This window comes from Panicum virgatum, chromosome 5N, assembly GCF_016808335.1.
Source record: "Panicum virgatum strain AP13 chromosome 5N, P.virgatum_v5, whole genome shotgun sequence".
NCBI lineage: Eukaryota > Viridiplantae > Streptophyta > Magnoliopsida > Poales > Poaceae > Panicum > Panicum virgatum.
The window spans coordinates 7,556,887-7,578,512 of NC_053149.1; the positions used below are offsets into that span (position 1 = coordinate 7,556,887).

The 21,626-nt window shown below is 45.0% G+C and overlaps 1 protein-coding gene and 3 long non-coding RNA genes across 4 annotated transcripts; 3 read left to right on the top strand and 1 right to left on the bottom strand.

Moving 5' to 3' along the window:
• The first annotated feature begins 1,328 nt into the window (after nt 1-1,328).
• On the top strand, nt 1,329-3,017 carry LOC120675065. Its single transcript, XR_005675211.1, has 2 exons — nt 1,329-2,339; nt 2,425-3,017. It is a non-coding gene; the product is annotated as an uncharacterized LOC120675065 (long non-coding RNA).
• A 112-nt stretch (nt 3,018-3,129) lies between these two features.
• LOC120675064 lies at nt 3,130-5,248 on the top strand. The gene is made up of 4 exons (XR_005675210.1): nt 3,130-4,286; nt 4,400-4,508; nt 4,588-4,985; nt 5,065-5,248. It is a non-coding gene; the product is annotated as an uncharacterized LOC120675064 (long non-coding RNA).
• On the bottom strand, nt 4,430-16,159 carry LOC120675063 (receptor kinase-like protein Xa21). The gene is made up of 5 exons (XM_039956156.1): nt 14,706-16,159; nt 11,024-12,725; nt 10,937-10,939; nt 5,163-5,326; nt 4,430-4,688 (listed from the first exon to the last, which is right to left on the bottom strand). The coding sequence occupies exons 1-5, from the start codon at nt 15,774-15,776 to the stop codon at nt 4,455-4,457; spliced, it is 3,174 nt and encodes a 1,057-aa protein (XP_039812090.1). The 5' UTR covers nt 15,777-16,159; the 3' UTR covers nt 4,430-4,454.
• On the top strand, nt 15,735-20,691 carry LOC120675066. The gene is made up of 2 exons (XR_005675212.1): nt 15,735-15,836; nt 20,586-20,691. It is a non-coding gene; the product is annotated as an uncharacterized LOC120675066 (long non-coding RNA).
• Nucleotides 20,692-21,626: the final 935 nt, after the last annotated feature.

Below are 21,626 nucleotides of genomic sequence, written 5' to 3' on the forward strand. Positions count from 1 at the left end.
TTCCAAATTCCCATCCAGCAAGCTGCCGTGACAGTGGCAACATTGAGGTATGCATCTCTGATTGCATGCATCTGCACGGCTGCATCTTGCACAACCATTCGCTCTCTTGGCCACTTTGAGCAGGACACACCAAGCCCAATCACAGAAACCAGACAACCCTCAGTTCTGCTTCTCAACAGGGCAGCATTGGAAGCATCTCTACCCTGTGTTTCTTCGTGCAGCAAAATTGCTGGATCCGCTACCTTCATGGCTTTGTAGGGGAGAGCAGCCTTGGCAAACTTATGCAGGTCTAACTGTCTAAGGAATCTTTGAACATGTCATCAGTAGGGCTCATCCCAGTAAATATCTCAAGCAACAATATGCCAAGACTGTAAACATCCCCATGAGTTGTGGCGGCAGAACTCTCACCATACTCTACAGTTATTTGCACACCATGAATTAGTTGATATAGGTATAAGTCTTTTAGGTAGCAAGTACATGATTTGACAGGTTAGAAATTAAGGCTGAAGATAACAACAGACATTTGTAATAATTTACCTGGAGGGAGATAACCAATGGAGCCTCTTATTCCAGTGAAGCTAACTGAATTTGACTGAGTGTTGCTTGTGTTATCAGGAATAATTTTTGATATGCCGACATCTCCAACTCAGGCACTCATATCGTCTGTAAGGATGTTGCTTGGTTTGAGATCACAATGAATTATTGGTGGCTGGCACTGGTTTTGAAGATAATCCAACGTGTCCATGATATCAACAGCAATACCTAGTCTCTGAGCTAGGCTGAGAGTATTGCCCAGATTGCGTTCCTCTGCCTCAGATTCTGGATGAAGCCAATCTTTTAAACTACCATTGGGCATGAATTTATAAACCAGTGCCTTGAATTCATGACCTTGTGCATTGATGCTCGAGCAACAGGTAATGATCCTTACAAGACAACGATTACGCACCCTTCGTGGTGCATTGCATTCAGTAACAAAACTTCTGTTGGACCCAGACTGTTGTAGGTTAAACTCCTTTACTGCCGCAACAATACCGTGAGCAGGTAACATACATTTATAAACGGTGCTATAGCTTACTTGTCCAAGCAAATTGGCCTCTGAAAATCCATTGGTTCCATTTGACAATTCATCATAAGAAACTCTTGCAAATTGTTCATCATCTACTGTTGTAGTCAATTGGCTTTCCTGTCTTTGTCTGAGTTTTTTGTGGATCAACTGAATAAGAACATCTAGTAAAACTATAAATACAAGCGCACTGATTGATGATATGGTGATCATTAGGGATTTTGACATTTTTTTTCTCTTTTCTGCAGCAGGCGTGGATCATGGTGCTAAATGAAGCTGAATCTTTCCACCACAAAGCTCACCATTTCCATCAATTGACAAGTCAGTTGCATTTGCAAAAACACCTCCTTTTGGCACTTCACCTTGCAGATGATTGAAGGACAAATCCAGTTTTGACAAGGAAGACAAATTCTGTAGACCTGTGGGGATAAGACCTGACAAGTTATTGTGTGCTAGGTACAATTGTTGCAGGTTGCCAATAGTAGCAAGGGCATCAGGAATACTACCTGACAGCTTATTAATGGTCAGGTTCAGTAAAGCAAGACCTTTTAAATTCTCGAGAGATTGAGTTATGCTTCGCTCAAATAAGTTCTGATCCAACAACAGCTGATCCAACGATACACATTTCGCAATACAATCAGGTATATTGCCTGAGAATTGGTTTCCTGACAAAATCAGTTGGTTAATGCTTGCCAAGTTGGCAACTTCAGTAGGAAGTGGCCCAGACAATGAATTGTATGATAAGTCTAAGCAGATAGAGTTTAGATAGTTTTAACACCTCTATTGGAATCGAGCCATTGAGTCGATTTGTTGACAGATCGAGGACAGCCAGATTGTTCAACTTTCCAAGGCTTGTTGGAATTGGCCCCTCCGAGTTGCCATAGTATGGATAAAGGCTATTCAACTGTGTAAGGTTTCCTACTGATGAAGGTATAAGGCCTGACACGATAGTGTTGTAAAAGCCTAACACAACCAAGTTTCTTAGCTGACCAATGCTCTCTGGAATTGGTCCAGATACAGAAGTATTTGCCATCTCAAGTGTTTTAAGACCAACCAAGTTGCCGACATTCAATGGAATAACCCCAGAAATCCTATTGTTTCCCAAACAAAGAGCTTGGAGAGTTGTCGACAGGTTACTGATTGAACTAGGAAGTTGCCAGCTGAAAGAGTTTTTGGCAAGGACCAGAAGCTGAAGCTTGGTGCAGTTTGCCATCGAAGTGATGAATTCCCACCCATGTCTATGGTTTGCTTCAAGCTTGTTGTCATTCAAGGACAGGTAAATGAGACCTTGCAACCTCCCCAAATCATGAGGCACATACCCACTGAAACTGTTTTATAAAAGCCAAGTTTTGTGAGTGCAGATAGATTGGAGAGTGAGGTTGGGATAGATCCACTGAATCGGTTGTCAGCAAAGCTAAGAATTTTGATGCTGGGGAACCGACCGCCAATATCAGCAGGAATAGTTCCAGACAGCATATTTTCTTGTACCTCAAAGTCTCTCAGCAAGGACAGATTGTACAGGAAGTGTGGAAGCACGCCATAAATGTAGACTGAACTATTTGATCTACTCATATGGTTGTTTCACAACACATTGATTGATGGCTCTGTTGTTTCTTCCAAATTCCCATCCAGCAAGCTGCCGTGACAGTGGCAACATTGAGGTATGCATCTCTGATTGCATGCATCTGCACGGCTGCATCTTGCACAACCATTCGCTCTCTTGGCCACTTCTTTGAGCAGGACACACCAAGCCCAATCACAGAAACCAGAAGCTAGGCTTTCCCCTCCTTGTCTGAAGGTGTTCCTCCTTGTAGTGATGCTAGTTTCCTGGGTTGGGCTTGTAGGATGGTGTAGTTGGGTGTTGGTGGTTCCTGGTAATGTTCTTTTCTGTATGAACTGGATCAGTTGACGTTATCTGATGGTATATTGGCGGTGCCTATTTAAATCTTGGTCATTTCGGCGTTAGGTCTGGATTGGGTATCTCACTCACGACCCCTGTCAGTCAATGCGTCAAGCTTGCTATGATTGCTTTGCGTTTTTTTTTTGACCTGTGTTGTGACACCGGAGCATTTTTAGTTTGGTTTCTGTATTCTGATTTATTCGAGTTATTCTTCCGATGATCTTGTTGCGGCCATCTGCCTTTGCTTGTCAGATCCCATGCTGCAACCACGCGCGACTCCGAGGCTGTTAGTCCGGTATGAACGGTGGTCTGATGAATTGCTGCTGTACAGTAGCGGCGGTGGCAGGGCAGTGTCCGGCTGTACTAGAATTGCTTGGAAGGTAGAAGTTTTGGTCTCGTGCGGCTGTACTGCTTTGGGAGGGCTAGCAGTATTTTTGTTTTTGATATCATTTGCATTCTAGAATTCTAAGGATACTTATGAGTTTACGTACTGTTTTTTCTGCTATTCTGAAGCTTGAGACTTTGATGCATATCGTTAAATTGCTTGCCACCTACAACTTCCTATTGCTCCAGTGAACATAGCTATGCAAACTGAAACATAACTCATGTGGCTTTGGTTATTTCAGGATCATGTACCACAACATGCTTGTTTGTTGCTGTTTTGAATGTCCACTGTATCATGCTTCTCTGTCCCATCACCTAAAATTACTTGCAATCTAACCTATGAAAAAAACAAGCTGGGAAGAATGAAATGTGTATCTTGCACAACCTGCAGCTCTTATTGTTTTTTCTGCAATTGTTCTCCTAGTGATGTCATTTCATTTTGTTGATCTTCTTCTACCAGTTAACAGGTTATTTAAGTGCACACAATTCCAAGCCTACATTTAGTACAGGTATACTTTCTCTAGGTTTCACTTAGAGCCCAACTGCAATGTAGACCAAAGTATTCCTGGATGGCTGGATCTGCTGCTATTCTGAGGGCATCAGCTTGTTGTATTGTCTGTTTTACGCTTTGAGAACTTTACCTGTCGTTTTGCTCAAGCCAAGAATTTGGTGGCTACAACAAATTTGTATTCACTTAAAATGGAGATGTCTGATTTGTTTTTTGGTTTAGTCAATTTTCATATTTGAATTCAAACGTGGCTCTGGGTCGGGATCTTGCACATCAGATTTGAGTTTGTAGCTGCACATGCAGCTCTGGGTCAGGTGAGATTTACGCTCTCAACCTCTCGTGCCCTGCAATCATGGAAAAGTGCAACATGGCCCAAGTTATGTTCGTATGCCCACTGAAGTGAACTTCCAAACATTGCACATACTAATGAGGTGAAATTTGCACTTATCTTACTTTTTTTTTTCTTTGCTGTTGTGCAAAGAAAACACCCATATGAGACATAAAGTTCCAATTCAGACAACTTATATAGCTTTAATTATTTCAGGTATTGCATACATCTATAACATACCCTGTCCTACATTCACCTGTGATCATTGCTTTTACAAATGAGTTGAAGTGGTGTCTTTGATCTCAAGCACACTGGAAAACTTGAGGTATGAATCTCTGATTGTGTGCATCTCTACTGCTGCGTTGCCCATCATCATTCGGTCCCAGGGATGTTGCTTTGAACAGGATATGGCAAGCCTGAAGACAGATGCTAGGCAATCTTTGATTCTGCTCATTGTAATGGTGTCCTTTGACTGTACATGAAGCCAGATTTTCGGATCAGCTAGCTATATACATCACCAGTCACTACAATCTCAGAGCATCCCCCATACTCCACAAAATGTGCAACAGCAACTGCTCTTAGAGTTCATCTGTACCATTGCAAACTACAGGGAAACAACACATTTCTATCATTAGATTTATGTACTGTTGGTTGCATTTTACATAACCAATCCACTTGCATAAATCTGATATAAGCAAATGCAAATTGTTAAGTACAGAATAATAGAGTTGAAGTGTTGCAAATTGCTGCAGAAATGTTGCTACTCCTCCATGTTCTACTCAAGAGGTCTGGCAAACATAAGGTAGGAATCTCTGATAGCATGCATCTCAATGACCGCATCCTGTATCGATATCCTCTCTCTTGGTTGTTTCTTTGAGCAGGATATTCCGAGACCAATGACAGCAACCAAGCAATTTTCAATTCTACTTCTTGTGGTTTGGTCATGGGCATCTGTATGCAACCACATTTTTGTGTCGACTATCTCCCAGATTCGCTCTGGAAGAGCGTCCTCTGAAAACTTGTGCAGATCCAATGATCCTCTGAACACGTCATCAGTTGGGCTCCTTCCCGTAAACATCTCAAGCAGCAATATGCCGAGGCTATAAACATCTCCAAGAGCTGAAACAGAAGAACCTTCACCATGTTAGGTTGATCTCCACCAGACTTGGCCCAACGGCCATGTTTGGGTCCTTGACTCGCGCCCTGATCAGGGGCGCCCAGACCAAGAAGAGGTTGGTGTGCCCCCGTCGCGCAGCCCTATAAAGAGGAGGTGGGGACTGGCAGCTCGGTGTACGAGGTTCGTCGCTGCTGCCACCGTTCCCTACTTCAAACCCTAGACTGATCGAGAGGGAGGGCTGACAGGGTCGGGAAGCGCCACCACGCCATCGCCGGAGAGCCGTCACCACCGCGACGTCGCCGCCACTACTTCCACTACCCCGACGTACTCAGACCTCTACGGCGGGCCCATGGAAATCGGCAAGCAGAGGCAAGTATGTCAAGGTTTTCGTCTCAATCAAGGTTCTAACCCGCATGATCTACTCCTAGACGATCCATGGGATCTAACAATGGTACCAGAGCCGATCTAGAGAGTAGATCGAGTGTGGGAAAGAAGATTCGTCCTCGAATCAAAAGAAACAATCGATCATAAATCGAAAAAGAAAAGAACAGAAGGGATTCGGTACGTCAAACCCTAATCCTAGAAAAGAATGAGGCAGCGGGACTCCCCTGGGTCTCGGTGCCGCCCCTCACCGCCGGCCGTAGCCGCGCGGGACAGCAGCACGAGAGGCCGGCTCGCCGGCGCCGGACCGCCTTTACACGGACAGATCCGCCACGCCGCGCTCTAGAGGGAGCTCCGCCTCCGTGCGCGCGTGGGCTAAGGGCGCCGCTGCTAGCCCGCTCGACGGCGGCGCGCTCCCGCACAGGCGAGCGCGCTCGTCGGCGTGGGGGCCGGCGGTGCCGCAGCCGCTTCTCCTTTTGCTGCCATGGCCAACTGCCGCCTCTATGCGCCGGATGAGAGAGAGAAAAGGGGAGGCGGGGAAAGTTCAGGGCCGTAGAGGAGCCAACAGTGGAGCCGCGCAAGCGCCGTCGACTCGCCGGCGCCGGCAATTCCACCTCCGGCCACACAGTCACCGCCGCTCGGCATGAGAGAGAAAGGCAAGAGGAGAATGAGGTTAGGGTTCCCGGGGGAGAGCCGGCCGCCCCTAGTTTTGATCGGCCGAAAATCAAGGAGAGCCGTCAGATTGAATCCGACGGCCAAGAGCTCCCCAGTCGACTGCTGGGCTGAAATGAGCCCATTATGGGCGAGGGTGCCACGCCGAGCCGGGCCGATTCGGCAGCCTAGTCGTCGGTTGCTGGGCCCTAGGCCCAGGCAGGGGTGAAAGGGCTGCGCGGCTCTGCAGGCCGCGTGCGAATGGGTCAAGCTGGGCCGGAAAGCAGGCTGCGTGCGCGTAGGAGCTTTTCCATTGAGTTTGGGCCGGGTCCGCGCGGGCTGGTTCGCAGGCAAAGGCGCTGACAAGTTGGGCTGCGCGCACAGTATTGGCCGAAAGCATAGGAATGAAAGTTTAAAGGTTTTCTATATTTCCAGAAGCATCTTGTTTAATAGTTTGGTGCTTTTGCTTGTACTTTGACCTCTATCCAATTTTGCACCAACACGTATATTGTTTAGAGAATTCACAAGTACAGTAATGCTTCTGAATATAGAATATTTTCACTTGTTTCGGCTGCAAATTTTAAAGGTGTTGCTCTTAATTCTAATTCAAACCAACCGGAGAATTATTCTTAAGAGCATTGTAGAGTTTTATCTCTATTCAATTTTGAACCAACGAGATAAATTGTTTAGGGAGAAAATGAGTACAAAGTACTATTTCTGAAAAGAAAGAAAAGTTTTCCGCTGCCATAAAGAAAGAAAAAGATTTCCGGTGTTATACTGTTGCTATCTTTCAATTAAGTCGGAACCAACGAGAAGAATTAATTGGAAGAATAGTCTTAAAGTCTTAAATAAGTTTTTCCCTGTGGGTAAAAGATAGAAAAGCTTCCGCTGTTTAAAGTCAAAGCTAAGTTTTGGCATTTTAATGCCATTTGATGTCTCAAAGATAATTCTCAAAGAATAAAAAATTTAATTTAATTATGGTATTGTTATTTTCTGACCAACGTTGATGATAACAATATTATAATTTCATGAGTTATAGCCTAAAGTTTAAAAGTTTAAAGTCTCTAGTAGATGTTGCATCAAAGTGGCCATTTTTCAGAGAATAGACAAAGAACTGCTCTTAAACTAGAGAAACATATTCTCCAAGTTTTCGCTGCAATAAAGTTGATTATCCTCTAATTAAATTCAAACCAATGGGAGAATTTAATTTTGAGGAGCAGATACATGATTTTAAAGTTTATTAAGTTTTCCATTCATTAATTCTGTTTCTGCCCAACGGTGATATGGAATTAATGTAAAAGAAAAATGTTTTATTCTATTTCTGCCCAACGGTGATATAGAATAGAACTTAAAGTTTTAATTATTGTCTTTTCAGACAAAGTTTTGCGTGTAGCCCTTCTTGAAGGGATAAAAGAAAATGAACTGATTACCTGTGACTCAAAAAGAAAGAAGACCATCGCATGAGAAAGTGTATTCTCTTTAAAGAATGGCTTGAAAAGAAAAGTACTTATACATGTTGATCCAAGAAAAGAAGATAGAGCAATAAGAGATCGTATTGAGAAATATCTCTTATGTACTCTCTATCAAGTAGGATTTATTTTGAGTTTATTCAAAGTTGTGATAACTCATACATGTTTAATTTGACCAACGTCGGATTAAGCATGTGTGTTATGGAATATTCCGATTTATTTCTGAATTTGATATGAGCCAATTCTGACATTTATGTCTGGAAAAAGTATGAAATAATACCCGCATGACGGGGTAAAGTTGGCATAGTGCCAATCCTGTATGGCAGGAGAAAGTTGTGATGACTCATGTGCTGGTTTATCTCATACTGGAAGAAAAGTTAGGAGTAGCTTTGCTATTCTAGAATTGATTAGGCACTTCTATTGTGTCACAGTGATTAAGCACTCAATGAGTTTAAAAAGAATGAAAAGTTACATACGAACCTCAAGATAAGAGTGATATGCGAGCGTGACTTGCAAAAGGTCTTAAAGTGAAACAAGGAAAAAGAACTCATATGAAATAAAGGACTCCGTTGAGTTCTTAAAGTGAAATGAGTAAAAAGTACTCCCATACGAACTAAAAATTACTTTGTTCTGCATGACGTAATCATGTGGATGAAGTAAGTAATTAAAGTTTCCTCATTCACAAAAGTTGTAAATAGTTTTCGAAATTGTGGCAGAAATGTTCAAGCCACATTTCGAGGGGGAGAAATATGAGACAGTTAATACAAATACTCCCCTGTAATATGCATTGAAAGCAAGAGATGATCTATTAAAGAATAAGTTTGACCGTTAGGGGGAGTACAACGGTCACTATACTGATACCCCTATATAAAGAAATAGCTAAATTTTAGTATTCATACTGGACAACCCTCAAAGATAGTAAGACGGTGCTTCAGGGCATATATAAAGTCTTTAACAGATGGAACCCAAACAAGAGATTTACTGATATGCCATTTTTACAGAAGATGGAATAGTCTGGGGGAGCATGGTATGTGGAGACCTAAGCCTTGAAGAGAAGTAGGAATGTGTGTCCACTTCGATGATTCAGGAGCAATAAGTTTCTCATACTTGTTGATGTTGTATACAACACCTGTTGTTAGTTTTTTTAAAGAAGATGAATAATATAAAGAAGGGTCTTATTATGCAAGAGACTATTTAGTCCATAGCCATTTGGCAAAAAGGAGCAACAGCAGCCTCATACAAAGTAAAGAAAATCACATGGATGTTGATTCCACCCCATTTGAAGAGTTACGAGAATTCCATGGGTTAAGGTCATGGAAAAAGAAGTGATTCCTGAAAGAGACATCACAGTAGGTTATAGTGGACCTACAAACGCAATGTGACTCCAGAGCGAATGTTGAAAGATATAAAGCAAAATTTGTGACAAAAGTTTTAGTCAAAGAGAAGAAAGAACATACGATTTACCACAATAGTAAATCCATCTATGGATTGAAGTAAGCCATGAGACGGTGGTATCTAAAGTTTCAATGAAACAGTATGAAATTTTGGGTGTTTAAAAAGAGATTGAGGAGGGCAATAGCTTTTAAGCAAACTAAAAGAATGGGAAATCTGATTTCCACATTTTAAATGAAGATAACATCCTACTTTCTAGTGATGGTGTTAATATACTGATAGATAAAGAATTCTTGTCCTCAAGTTTTGATCTCGGTGATGAGTTTTTCATTTTACGAATTGAGACTCATCGAGATAAAAGAAAGGGGTATTATGGTTACTGTAAAGGCATACTCAGGAAAGCTTCTAAAGAAATGAAGTATGCGAATGAGTAAACATACGCCTATTCCTATTGTCAAGGGTAATAGTTTTGGGAACCTTAGTGTTCCAGGGACCAATGTGAAACAGAAATAGTCCCATATGCTTCAGCTGTTGGAAGCTTTATAAGCGCGCAAGTAAAGAACTTACCCTGACATAGTTTGTGTATCCGGGTTATTTTGACAAAAGTACAATCCAGAGATAGATCACTGGAATTGAAATTAAGAATGTTGGCCTCATGCTAAGTTGGAAAGATCAAGTACTCTCAAAAGATTGTGAGTACAAAAGTAGAACTTGTGAAATGTGTAGCGAAATCCACAATTGTCGCTAACTTTCACATTTGGAGGTTTTGTGTGGAAAAGCTCCAAAATAAAGCAATTATGATCAATGTGATGCAAAGATATAGTATAGCATGATATGAGGCTGAGGGACAGGCAAAAGGCTTAATGGAACCTGTACCCGGAGTTGATAATGGTTGACAGCAGCGATAACTTTTAAACTAGTTTGCTCCTATGACAACGAGTCAACTGTGGTGCCAAACACGTTGACACAAAGTTATACGTTGTAAAGGAGAAAGTCCGGAATCATGATTGAAATGCATTGTGAGTTTAAATGACAGCCAAGTGTTTGTGGATCCACTCATTAAAGACTTACCGCCCAGTGTGTACATAGAACGCACAGTTGACATGGGTTTATGGTATAGCCTGTGTTTTCCGGACCATAAAGGGCCCAAAAGCTAAAGAATCTATTTCAGAACAGAGACGTACATTGTAGTTGTTGAATCTATCGGCAACTGACCGTGACGATGAAGCTGCTCTATACATTAATCTGTGATGAAATATGAAAAGAAGTAAAAGATATAAAGTTGAAAGTATAAGAGGAGATCAAGGGGGAGAATGTTAGGTTGATCTCCACCAGACTTGGCCCAACGGCCGTGTTTGGGCCCTTGACTCGCGCCCTGATCAGGGGCGCCCAGCCCAAGAAGAGGCTGGTGGGCCCCCGTCGCGCAGCCCTATAAAGAGGAGGTGGGGACTGGCAGCTCGGTGTACGAGGTTCGTCGCTGCCGCCACCGTTCCCCACTTCAAACCCTAGACTGATCGAGAGGGAGGGCTGACAGCGTCGGGAAGTGCCACCACGCCATCGCCGGAGAGCCGTCACCACCGCGACGTCGCCGCCACTGCTTCCACTACCCCGACGTACTCAGACCTCTACAGCGGGCCCATGGAAATCGGCAAGCAGAGGCAAGTATGTCAAGGTTTTCGTCTCAATCAAGGTTCTAACCCGCATGATATACTCCTAGACGATCCATGGGATCTAACACACCATACTCTGTAATTGTGCAAATAAAGCACAAAACGTTTATATAAGAACTAAGAATGATAACAAAATCCAAAATTGAACTATTTCAGTTACCTGGAGCAATATAGCCAATGGAGCCTCTTATTCCAATTGTGCTGTTTAACTTTTGTAGGGTTTTGCTTGCTCTTTCTGGAAGGATTCTTGATATGCCGAAGTCTCCAACTCGGGCACTCATGTCTTTTGCAAGAAGGATGTTGCTTGGCTTGAGATCGCAATGAATGATTGATGGCTGACAGTGACTATGAAGATAATCCAAGGCATCCGTGATATCAACAGATATATCGAGCCTTTGTGCTAGGCTGAGAGTATTGGTCAATGTGGGCATTCTAGATTTTGGATGAAGCCAATCACTTAAGCTACCATTTGGCATAAACTCGAAAACCAGAGCCTTGAACTCTTGGCCTTGGTGATTGATGCTTGAGCAGCATGTAATGATTTTTATGAGACAACGGTGACGCACCCTTCTCAGCGCTTCACATTCAGCAACAAAACTTCTAGTAGATCCGGATTGCTCAAGGTTAAAAACCTTCACTGCAGCAATAGGTCCATCATCTTGAAAATTGCATTTATAGACCATGCCAAAGCTTCCCTTACCTAGCAAATTGGCTTCTGAAAATCCATTGGTTCCATTTGCTATTTCTTGATAAGAAACTCTTTCATACTGTTCATCAACTATTGGTGGTTGGAATGGGCCATGCTGTTTTCGTCTAAGCTTCATACAGATGATATGAACGGAAACTATAACCAAAGTTAAGAAAAAGATTGCACCAATAGTTGTCAGAGCTATTATTAGGGACTTTAACCACCCTTTTCTATTCTTTTTCACAGTGTTCACTTGGCATGGAGCTAAATGAAGCTGAGGCATTCCACCACAAAGTTCATTGTTTCCAGTAATTGACAGGTTAGTCAAGTTTCTAAAAATGCCCTCTTTGGGCACTTCCCCTTCCAGATTGTTGAACGACAGATCCAACCTTGATAGTGATGTCAAATTTTGCAGAACTGAAGGTATCGGCCCTGACAAACTGTTGTATGCTAGATACAACTGTTGTAGGTTATTTATATTTCCAATGGCATTAGGAATAGAACCAGACAACCTATTCACGGATAGGTTGAGTGCACTCAGACCCTTTATATTGTTGATAGATTGAGGTATGCTTCCTTCGAATAAATTATTGTCCAATCTAAGTTCTTGAAGCACAGCGCATCCCCCAATAGTATTTGGTATCTCACCAGAAAATTGGTTTCCGGACAGAACCAGGCTGTTAAGGTTTCCAAAGCTGCCAACTTCAGAAGGGAGGGAACCTGATAGTGAATTGTATGATAGGTTTAAGAAAATAGAGATTACCGGCAATATTAAAATCTCTTTGGGAAGTGAACCATTCAGACAGTTCATTGATAGATCGAGCTTCAACAAATTAGTCATGTTCTCTATGCTTGCTGGAATCGGTCCCTCCAGGTTGCTGTCGAATGCAAGAAGGCTAACTAATTTCGAGAGATTTCCGATAGATGAAGGTATTTGACCTGACAAGTTAGTTTGGTACAAACCTAGCCACCCCAAGTTTGCCAGTTCACCAATGCTCTTCGGGATTGATCCAAATATGGAAGTAGCCCCTAAAATGAAGACTCTGAGGTTGACCAAATTGCTGATGGCTGAGGGGATGGTCCCGGAGATACTTGTGTATTCAAATCGGAGAACGTGGAGGCTTGTTGAGAGATTCACTACTGAACCTGGCAGTTGCCCAGAGAAACCAGCATTGTCATTGAGCATTAATTGTTGGGATTAGTCCCACATTGATTGGGGGGGGGAGTTGAACCAACTTAAAAGTGGGGGGAGTCACTCACCTCTTGGGCTAGCTTTTGGGGTGTAGCAGGACTTTCCCCGGGTATGCGTCCGGTTGGGCCAACTCTCCTGGTTTTGGACCGACAATTGGTATCAAAGCTGGGTCCGCAATCTCCTGTGCCCGTGCACACTCGGGTGGTGTAGGCTCGAAGCCCAGTGGACCCGTGGGTGTGAGGCCCGTGTGTGCTCGTGTGTCGAGCCGGTCAGTGGTGGACCTTGCGGGTGTGAGGCCCGTGTGTCGGACTGGTCACTGGTGGACTGTGTGGGTGTGGGACCCCGGTCAGTGCTGAGGGTGTCACCAATGTGTGACTTGGGAGATAAACTCCCCCTAAACACGACATGATAAACTCCGGTCTTCACAGCACGCCGCCTCCTCCTCGACGTCGGCGAGCAGCGCTCGCTCCTTCTTCTTCTTCGGACAGTCCCTCGCCTTGTGTCCGCGTACGCCGCAGTCAAAGCATTTGCCTCGGTAGCGGCTCCTACCGCGCCCTGAGCTTGTGCTGCCGCTGCCGTCGTCGTCGTCGTCACGATCGCTTCCATGGCCGTCGCGGCAGCCACGCACCTGCTCCTTGCCGATGTGCCGCCGCCGCCGCGCCTCCCACTGCTCCTCAGTGAGGAGCAGCTGCCCGGCGTTGTCCCCATGGACAGCCTCCTGTTCTTCGGCGTTGGCGTCTTCCGCAACCTGAAGCCGGCCGACGAGCTCCTCGATCGACATGTTGTTGAGATCGCCGAACATCTCGATCGCCACTGCGCACTGCTTCAGCCTCCTGGGGACGACGCGCAGCATCTTCTTCACGACGCGACTGTCCTCAAGCTTCTCACCGAGCTCGCGCAAGCTGGTGATGAGCCCATTGATGCGCATGGCGAAGTCGCAGATGCTCTCGCTGTCGCGGAACATCAAGTTGTCGAACTGCTTCATGAGGCGCTGGATGCTCGCGTCCTTCATACGGTCGGTGCCGGCATGCATCTTCTTCACCGCGTCCCACGCCTCCTTGACGCTCTTCTTTGCTGCGAGCCCGGACTTCATCTCCGGCGGCACCCCTCGGAGGATGATGGCTAGCGCCCGTCGATCCTTGCCGCGGTCGGCACAGCCCGTCTCCACAGCATCCCAAACCTCCATGCCCTCCAAGTGGACCTGCATCTCCAGCGCCCACTCCTGGTAATTTACCTTCGACAGCTTCGGAGCCTCCCCCGTGAAGGCGGCGACGCGCTCCACCATGACCGCACGCGGTGAGCTGCTGCCATCACCCTTTGAGGAGTCGCCGATCTTCATCTCCGGCTCTGGTACCAAATGTTGGCCTTGCCCTCACTCACACACTCGCGATCAGCTCGCCGGAGTTGGAGACAACACACAAGACTTGCCGGTGACGAACGCCGCAGAGCACAAGCTCCTGTATCTTGGCTTGTATTGATAAAAAAAACAGACTCGGCAAGACTTCTCAACTAGGAGTACATGGTGTATTTAACCACCAGGGACGCACCATGGAGCTCACCTCCACTCACCCGGCCTTCACCATGATCAGCACGATGCGCTCAACAAACACCGTGAGAGCCATCCGCTCATCTCGGACTATGCGGCTTCTTCCGTGCTGACCGGCTCCATGCACACATGCACTCCACAGACTTCTAACTGCCTACGACCCTATCCACACAGCAGCCTGGGCACAAATATGTGCACGTACTGCACCTAGACTCCAACACGATCAACAGCCCTAAACAGCCGTGATCCAAACTGCAACACGCACGCACACATGATCCTCGACTCCAGAACGTGTCGCACCCGCGCGGCGCGCCCGACCTCGCCGCAGCCTCCCTGCTGGCGCCCACGCGCACGAACACAACGCGACACGTAACACACACGGAGTCACGCACGCCCGGAACAGACCATGGCGTGATTATTGCTAACAATAGCTGGAGTTTACTACAATATGACAACGATGTGATGAATTCCTGTAGCTGCATTTTGTCTGATTCCAACATGTTGCCGTACAAGTATAGACCTTGCAGTTCTGGTAGCCTGCCAAGCGTGGGAGGCACATATCCACTGAGCATGTTTACAGAGAGGTCTAATGCTTGGAGAGAAGTGATGTTGGAGAAAGAAGAAGGGATGGTTCCAGTGAAGTTGTTATCAGCAAGGGTAAGTAACCTCATATTGGGGAACCTACTTCCGATGTCTGCAGGAATGCCTCCATGGAGCATGTTGGATAGAGTTTCCAACACTTGCAACGAAGACAAGTTGTACAGTGATTCAGGGAACTCCCCGGAGAGGTTGTTAAAGGCGAGGTTAAGCATCTGGAGGCCTTGGATCCTACCAAGGCTGGTAGGGATTGCACCCTCGAACTGGTTGGACGCAAGGTCCAGGAAACTTAGTGACGACAAGTTGCCAAGTGATGTTGGAATGGTGCCAATCAGGATGTTTTCCCGCAGGTGGAGCCTCTTGAGGAGCACTAGTTTGTCGCCGAGCTCTGGGGGTATGTATCCTTGGAAATGGTTGGACTGGAGGGCCATGACTGTTAAACTAGTGCATGAGGACAGGTTGGCTGGGAGCTCACCGGAGAAGGCGTTGTAGCTCAAGTTGAGGGTCTGCAGGTGGCGCAAACGGCCGATGCTCGCGGGGATGTTCCCGGTGAACCCGTTCTTGCTCAGGTTGAGAGTCCTGAGGAACGACAGGTTCCCGATCGCCGGCGAGAGCACGCCGGCGAGCCTGTGAGAATCCAGGTTCAGCGCCACCACTCTCCGGTGCCTGCTCCCGCACGTAACACCCTCCCAGCTGCAGAACCGGCCGGCGGCGGCGCTGCCGCTGTTCCACGAAGCAAGTGCGCTGCCATGGGCACCGCAAGTTGCTGCGGCCTTGAACGCGAGCAGTGCGGCTTCTTCGTCGGCTTCTGCGGCCGCAAGGGCCGAGATGGACATGGAGGCGGATAGCAGCAGCAGCAGCCGCAATGTCGCTGATGACTGGATTGCCATATCTGTTGAGGTGGTATGTAGTACGCTGGTGGAAGATCGACGAGAAGCGATTAATGCTTGGTAAGTACTCACTAAGTAGGTGCTTCTTGATGCTGTTTATCTGATTAAACTGGATCCTGCAATCATGTGCTGTTGTTGGCTGTGAGTGGCTGTCTGCCTGTTGGACCGTGTATGTATAATACGCCCAGCCCATAACAATGTATATGTATGTATAGCAAGACAAGTAATAGAGTGAGAAGTTCCAAAATGTTTCCCAAAGTCTTCATGGTATCAGGGCTGGGGGCGATGTTGGTGGCGATTGTGGGGGCCTCGTCGGCGTGACGTCGGCCGGCGAGCAGGAGCTGGAGCAGCAGCGCGCGGAGCAGGCCGGCGGCTCGGATCCGGCGGTGGGCGGCCTTCCCCGGCGGCGCGCAGGGCGCGTGCGAGAAGCAGAGGCGTGCGGGAGGAGGCTTACGGCCAGGCGCAGCGCGGATCCGGCGGCGGCGCGGCGCGGCGCGGTCTGGGAGGCCGCGCACGGGCGAGCTTTGTGCGGGCGAGTGCAACAAGGAGCAGGAGGAGAAGACGGACACCTGGTACCGCGTAGAGCGCAGGCGAGCGCAGGTGAAGAGCTGGGTAGTGAGCTCCTCGAGGTGCTGTGCAGAGGGAGAAAGAGGAGTGGAGGCTGTGTGCCCAGTTCGTGTGCCTGACGAACGTGTTGAGAAGAGAAAGAGCTGGTGTTATGTGCTGTTAGCAGGGGGCATAGTGCTACTTCAGCTGGGATTTCTGAAGAAATCACTGAAAATTGGGGGCGATCGTTGCTGCAGCAAGGAGGAGAAATCTGGTAGAAGGGGTGATGAAGTTTGCTTAGCCTTGCTTATTTCTGAAGGGCAAGGTGCCTGCTGTAATTTTTTTTTGGGGTGTTGATACACTGGGAGTTAAAAAGAAAAGGAAGAGGAGAAGAGATTGTTGTTTCTGAAATCAAGCAATGGCGGAGTGCAGGATTGAGCATGTCTTTGAGAAGTTGGCTGAACTTTTCACAGCAAAGGAACTCGAGAAGGTGGCCCAAATATTTTTGGCCAAAAGTGCAGAACTATTGTCAGCTCCAAAAGAACCAAATGAAGAGAACACATTTTCAAGGAGAGATGAGACATCAACTGTTCTTGGTAACCTTGTCAATGTTGCTCGTCCTGGCACAGGTACATTTAATTCAAATTGGATACTAGATTCGGGTGCATCTAGACATGTCACGGGGGCATCAGGTGAATTTGCGCCATATACTCCATTCTTTCCCACAAGTAAAGAAACTATTCAAACAGCTGATGGAACTGCTCAGCCCAATAGAGGCGTGGGTACAGTTAGATGCACCCCATCAATCACATTATAATCGGTGTTATATGTCCCCTCATTTCCAGTTAATCTAGTATCCTTAAGTTCTTTGGTAGATCATATGGATTGTCGTGTTACTCTTGATCGAGAAAATTGTTTAATTGAGGATAGAAAGACAGGAAGGATGCTTGGGAGTGGCATTAGACTCAATGGCCTATGGTTCTTAGATAGAAGAACAGATAAGTCATGTACTGCTTTGGTAGTTGTTACAAGTGAAGAGGAGGCTAAGGTGATACTTCAACATTGTCGGTTGGGTCATATGTCCTTTGAGACTATGTGCAAAGCGCTTCCTAATATTATGAGCAAGGTTGACAAGAGCAAATTGGAGTGTGATGCATGTGAATTTGAGAAGCATACTAGAGCACCATATATTAGTAGAGGACTCCGAAGCACATTACCCTTTGCATTAGTCCATTCAGATGTTTGGACATCCCCTGTGGTCTCTATTAGTGGAATGAAATATTTTGTGACATTTATTGATTGTTATTCTCGTATGACATGGATATATCTCATGAGGCATAAAACTGAGGTACTCAAGTGCTTTAAGGATTTCTATGCATGTGTTAAGAATCAATTCAATACTCAAGTTCGGGTAATCAGCACTGATAATGGGACTGAGTATGTGAATAACGAATTTGCGAATTTCCTATCAGCTGAGGGAATATTGCATCAAACTTCCTGTCCGGACACACCTCCACAAAATGGAGTTGCTGAAAGGAAAAATCGCCATCTCTTGGAAGTAGCATGCTCACTTATGTATACAATGAATGTGCCAAAATTCTTGTGGAGTGAGGCAGTTTTGACTGCTACTTATCAATCGGATCCCATCAAGAGTGCTTCAGATGAAGACTCCTTATGAAATGTTATTTGGGAAGAATGAATTCATTGTTCCACCTAAGGTGTTTGGGTGTACCTGTTTTGTTAGAGATCATAGACCTTCAGTGGGAAAGCTTGATCCATGTGCAGTAAAGTGTATCTTTGTGGGGTATTCCTCGGTGCAAAAAGGCTACAAGTGCTGGAGTCCTAGTGAAAGACGCTTATTTGTGAGCATGGATGTTACATTTAGAGAGTCTGAGCCATTTTATGGGGAGAAGATAGATTTGAGTTCCTTGTTCTCTAGTCTTGACTCTCCTATCATTGATAGTGATCATCATAAAAAGGAGAGTGAAGCTTCAGACATTAGAGAAGGTGATAACCAACCAAGAAGAATGGAGATTGTAATTGAATAAGTTTCACGCTCCACGAATGAACCTAATTCTATAAGTGTAGACGAGACTAGTCGAGAGGGGGAGAATGGTCATGCTCAAAATGTTCCTGCTCAGCAACAACAAAGGGAAATAGATGTCATCAATGGTGGTTCGAGATCTACTCAAGCAAATGACTCCACCGGTCTAAGGTTGCAGAATAAAGACACTTTAAAAGTATATACAAGAAGAAACTTTAGGCCTCAGCCAGAGGCTATAGAATTGGTCCCAAATGTTGAATGTCCTTTAGCCCCAGAGCATGAAAGTCAACAAGAAATCATTGATGTACCATCAGGCTCAGAGACTTATGTTCAAGACCCCTCATCACATGGTCTGCCTATTGCACTACAGAAAGGTACACGAGCTAAGGCAGGAGTGCCTCCATCTAGGTACGGGTTTGAGCATGATATAAGTAACTATGTCTCATATGCATTCTTATCTCCTGCATACAGAACATTTGTTGCTTCCTTACAATCTGCTCAAATACCTAGAGATTGGAAAGAAGCAAAACAAGATCCCAAGTGGCGTGAAGCCATGTTGGAAGAGCTGAATGCTCTTGAAAAGAATAAAACTTGGGACCTTGTTAAACTACCGACAGGAAAGGAAGCTGTCAATTGCAAATGGATATTCACTGTGAAGCAAACTCCTGAAGGCAAGGTTGAAAGATACAAAGCTCGACTTGTTGCAAGAGGATATAGTCAGACATATGGTATCGACTATGATGAGACGTTTGCGCCGGTGGCGAAGATGAATACCGTGCGAACTTTGATTTCTTGTGCAACAAATTTTGGGTGGCCTTTGCATCAATTGGATGTAAAAAATGCTTTCTTGCATGGTGATCTCCAAGAGGAGGTGTATATGGAGATACCCCCTGGTTATTCTAAGCCTGAAGTGATTGGAAAGGTATGTAGACTTAAGAAGTCTCTATATGGTCTCAAGCAATCTCCACGAGCGTGGTTTGATAGGTTCAAACGTGCACTATGTGGTATGCAATACAAATAATGCAATGGAGATCACACACTATTCTATAGACACTTGGGGTGCAAGATCACGGTGCTAGCTGTATATGTGGATGACATTATCATTACAGGTGATGATGAAAGAGAGATCATTCGTCTTAAAGAGAATCAAAGTAAGGAGTTTGAGGTTAAGGACCTTGGTTAACTCAGATACTTTCTTGGTATTGAGATTGCACGAAATCCAAAAGGCATCATTCTCTCACAAAGAAAGTATGTTCTGGACTTGCTTAGTGAGACTGGCATGCTTGGATGTCGGCCTGTATCAACACCGATTGATCCTAATCACAAGTTATGTGCTGAATCGGGTTATCCAGTGAATAAGGAAAGATATCAGAGGCTTGTTGGGCGTCTTATTTACCTATGTGATACAAGGCCTGACATATCCTATGCAGTGAGTGTTGTGAGTCGATATATGCATGACCCAAGGAGTGGGCATTTGGATGCAGTTTATCGGATTCTAAGATATCTAAAGAGTAGTCCAGGAAAGGGGTTGATGTTTAAAAGTCATGGTCACCTAAATGTTGAAGGCTATTGTGATGCTGATTGGGCGAGCTGCCTTGATGATAGGAGATCAACTTCAGGCTATTGTGTCTTCATTGGAGGAAACTTAGTGTTATGGAGGAGCAAGAAGCAATCAGTCGTGTCCCGTTCAACTGCTGAAGCAGAATATAGAGCAATGTCTCTTGGGGTGAGTGAAATGTTATGGGTGAGAAATCTTTTATCAGAGTTAAATGTGCTAAGAAAAGGCCCCTTTAGGGTTTGGTGCGACAACAAGTCAGCTATCAATATTGCAAATAATCATGTTCAGCATGATAGAACCAAGCATGTGGAGATAGATCATTTCTTCACCAAGGAGAAAATAGATAATGGTATTGGAATTAAGCCATGTAAACTCATGTGATCAAGTAGCTGACTATTTAACAAAAGGTTTCGGAGTAAAAGAATGTAATCTAGCATGTAACAAGATGGGAATGATAGATATATATCACCCATCTTGAGGGGGAGTGTTGGGCCGTGTATGTATAATAAGCCCATCCCATAACAATGTATATGTATGTATAGCAAGACAAGTAATAGAGTGAGAAGTTTCAGAGTGTTTCCCAAAGTCTACACTGCCAAAGTGCCAAGTGCTAAAGAGTGATCGGGACATCGCATTTGACACTGAGTTTCTCATTTGACAGGAGCAAGGAACTTCGAGGGGCATTTTCCATGATTTCGGCGTAATAAACTATTGTTACTGCTTTGACGGAGTCTAGACTCTAGAGTTTTCATACAGCTATTTTTTTTTGAAAGACTTTCACACACAACTGTGATGCTCTCAATTTTTTAGCAACAGGCAGAAGCAACGACCTTCATTCGAGCACGGCCTCTTGGTGAGTGTGGTTTTTTCGTGAAGCCGCACCGCACCTTGCAGTCGTTTGCTTCATATAGCTGAAGACTTAAGTTACGACTGAGCACCACCAGCATGCAGGAAGAATCCTCCCTGGCGTCTTGCTTTTTCTCGATCATGGGCCCTTTTTTTTCAATCACGGCTGTTATTTTAATGATCATGGAACGACACACGTCACGAAATGTAGCCAAGTCCACAAAGAATCAGGAATAACATTTGATATGAACTTTTAAAACATTCAACTCAAAACTTTTGACTTTCAAATAACGTGGATTTGAATTCTTCTAGTCAAGTTCTTGCCCATGCCCAGCCTTCACCTCTGATTGTTTATTTTGTGGCAAACAGCCGCAGCGCAGACTGATATCTTTCTCATCCATGTTCTCCTATGAGCAGCTAACGTGTCGTGATGCATTCCTTTGATTTTCCATCCAGATTGGCTATATTCAAAACCTCTTTTTTTTTCCTGCTAAGGGCGTACTTGGCAAACTTATGCAGATCCAACAGGCTCTAAGTTGACGCCTCAGAGCCTTCCCCTTATTGTACAAACGGAGGATCTCTTATTCCAACCGTGACATCTGAATAATTTTGCAGGACATTATATTGTATTTTGACTCGTACATCGTACTGAATCCTCCGTAAAAATGTGTCATAGATACACAGGTAAAACTCTGGATATAATATATTTGGCACATTTTCTAAATGTCCTTTGTATATGATCTGATGTAAACAAGTGGAGGAAAGAATTACAGTGCTGAAGTGTCACGTAGATTTTCAGTTATTTCAGAACTGATGATCACCTGCAGGAATCTTTCCCATTCCAGTCCTATGCGTT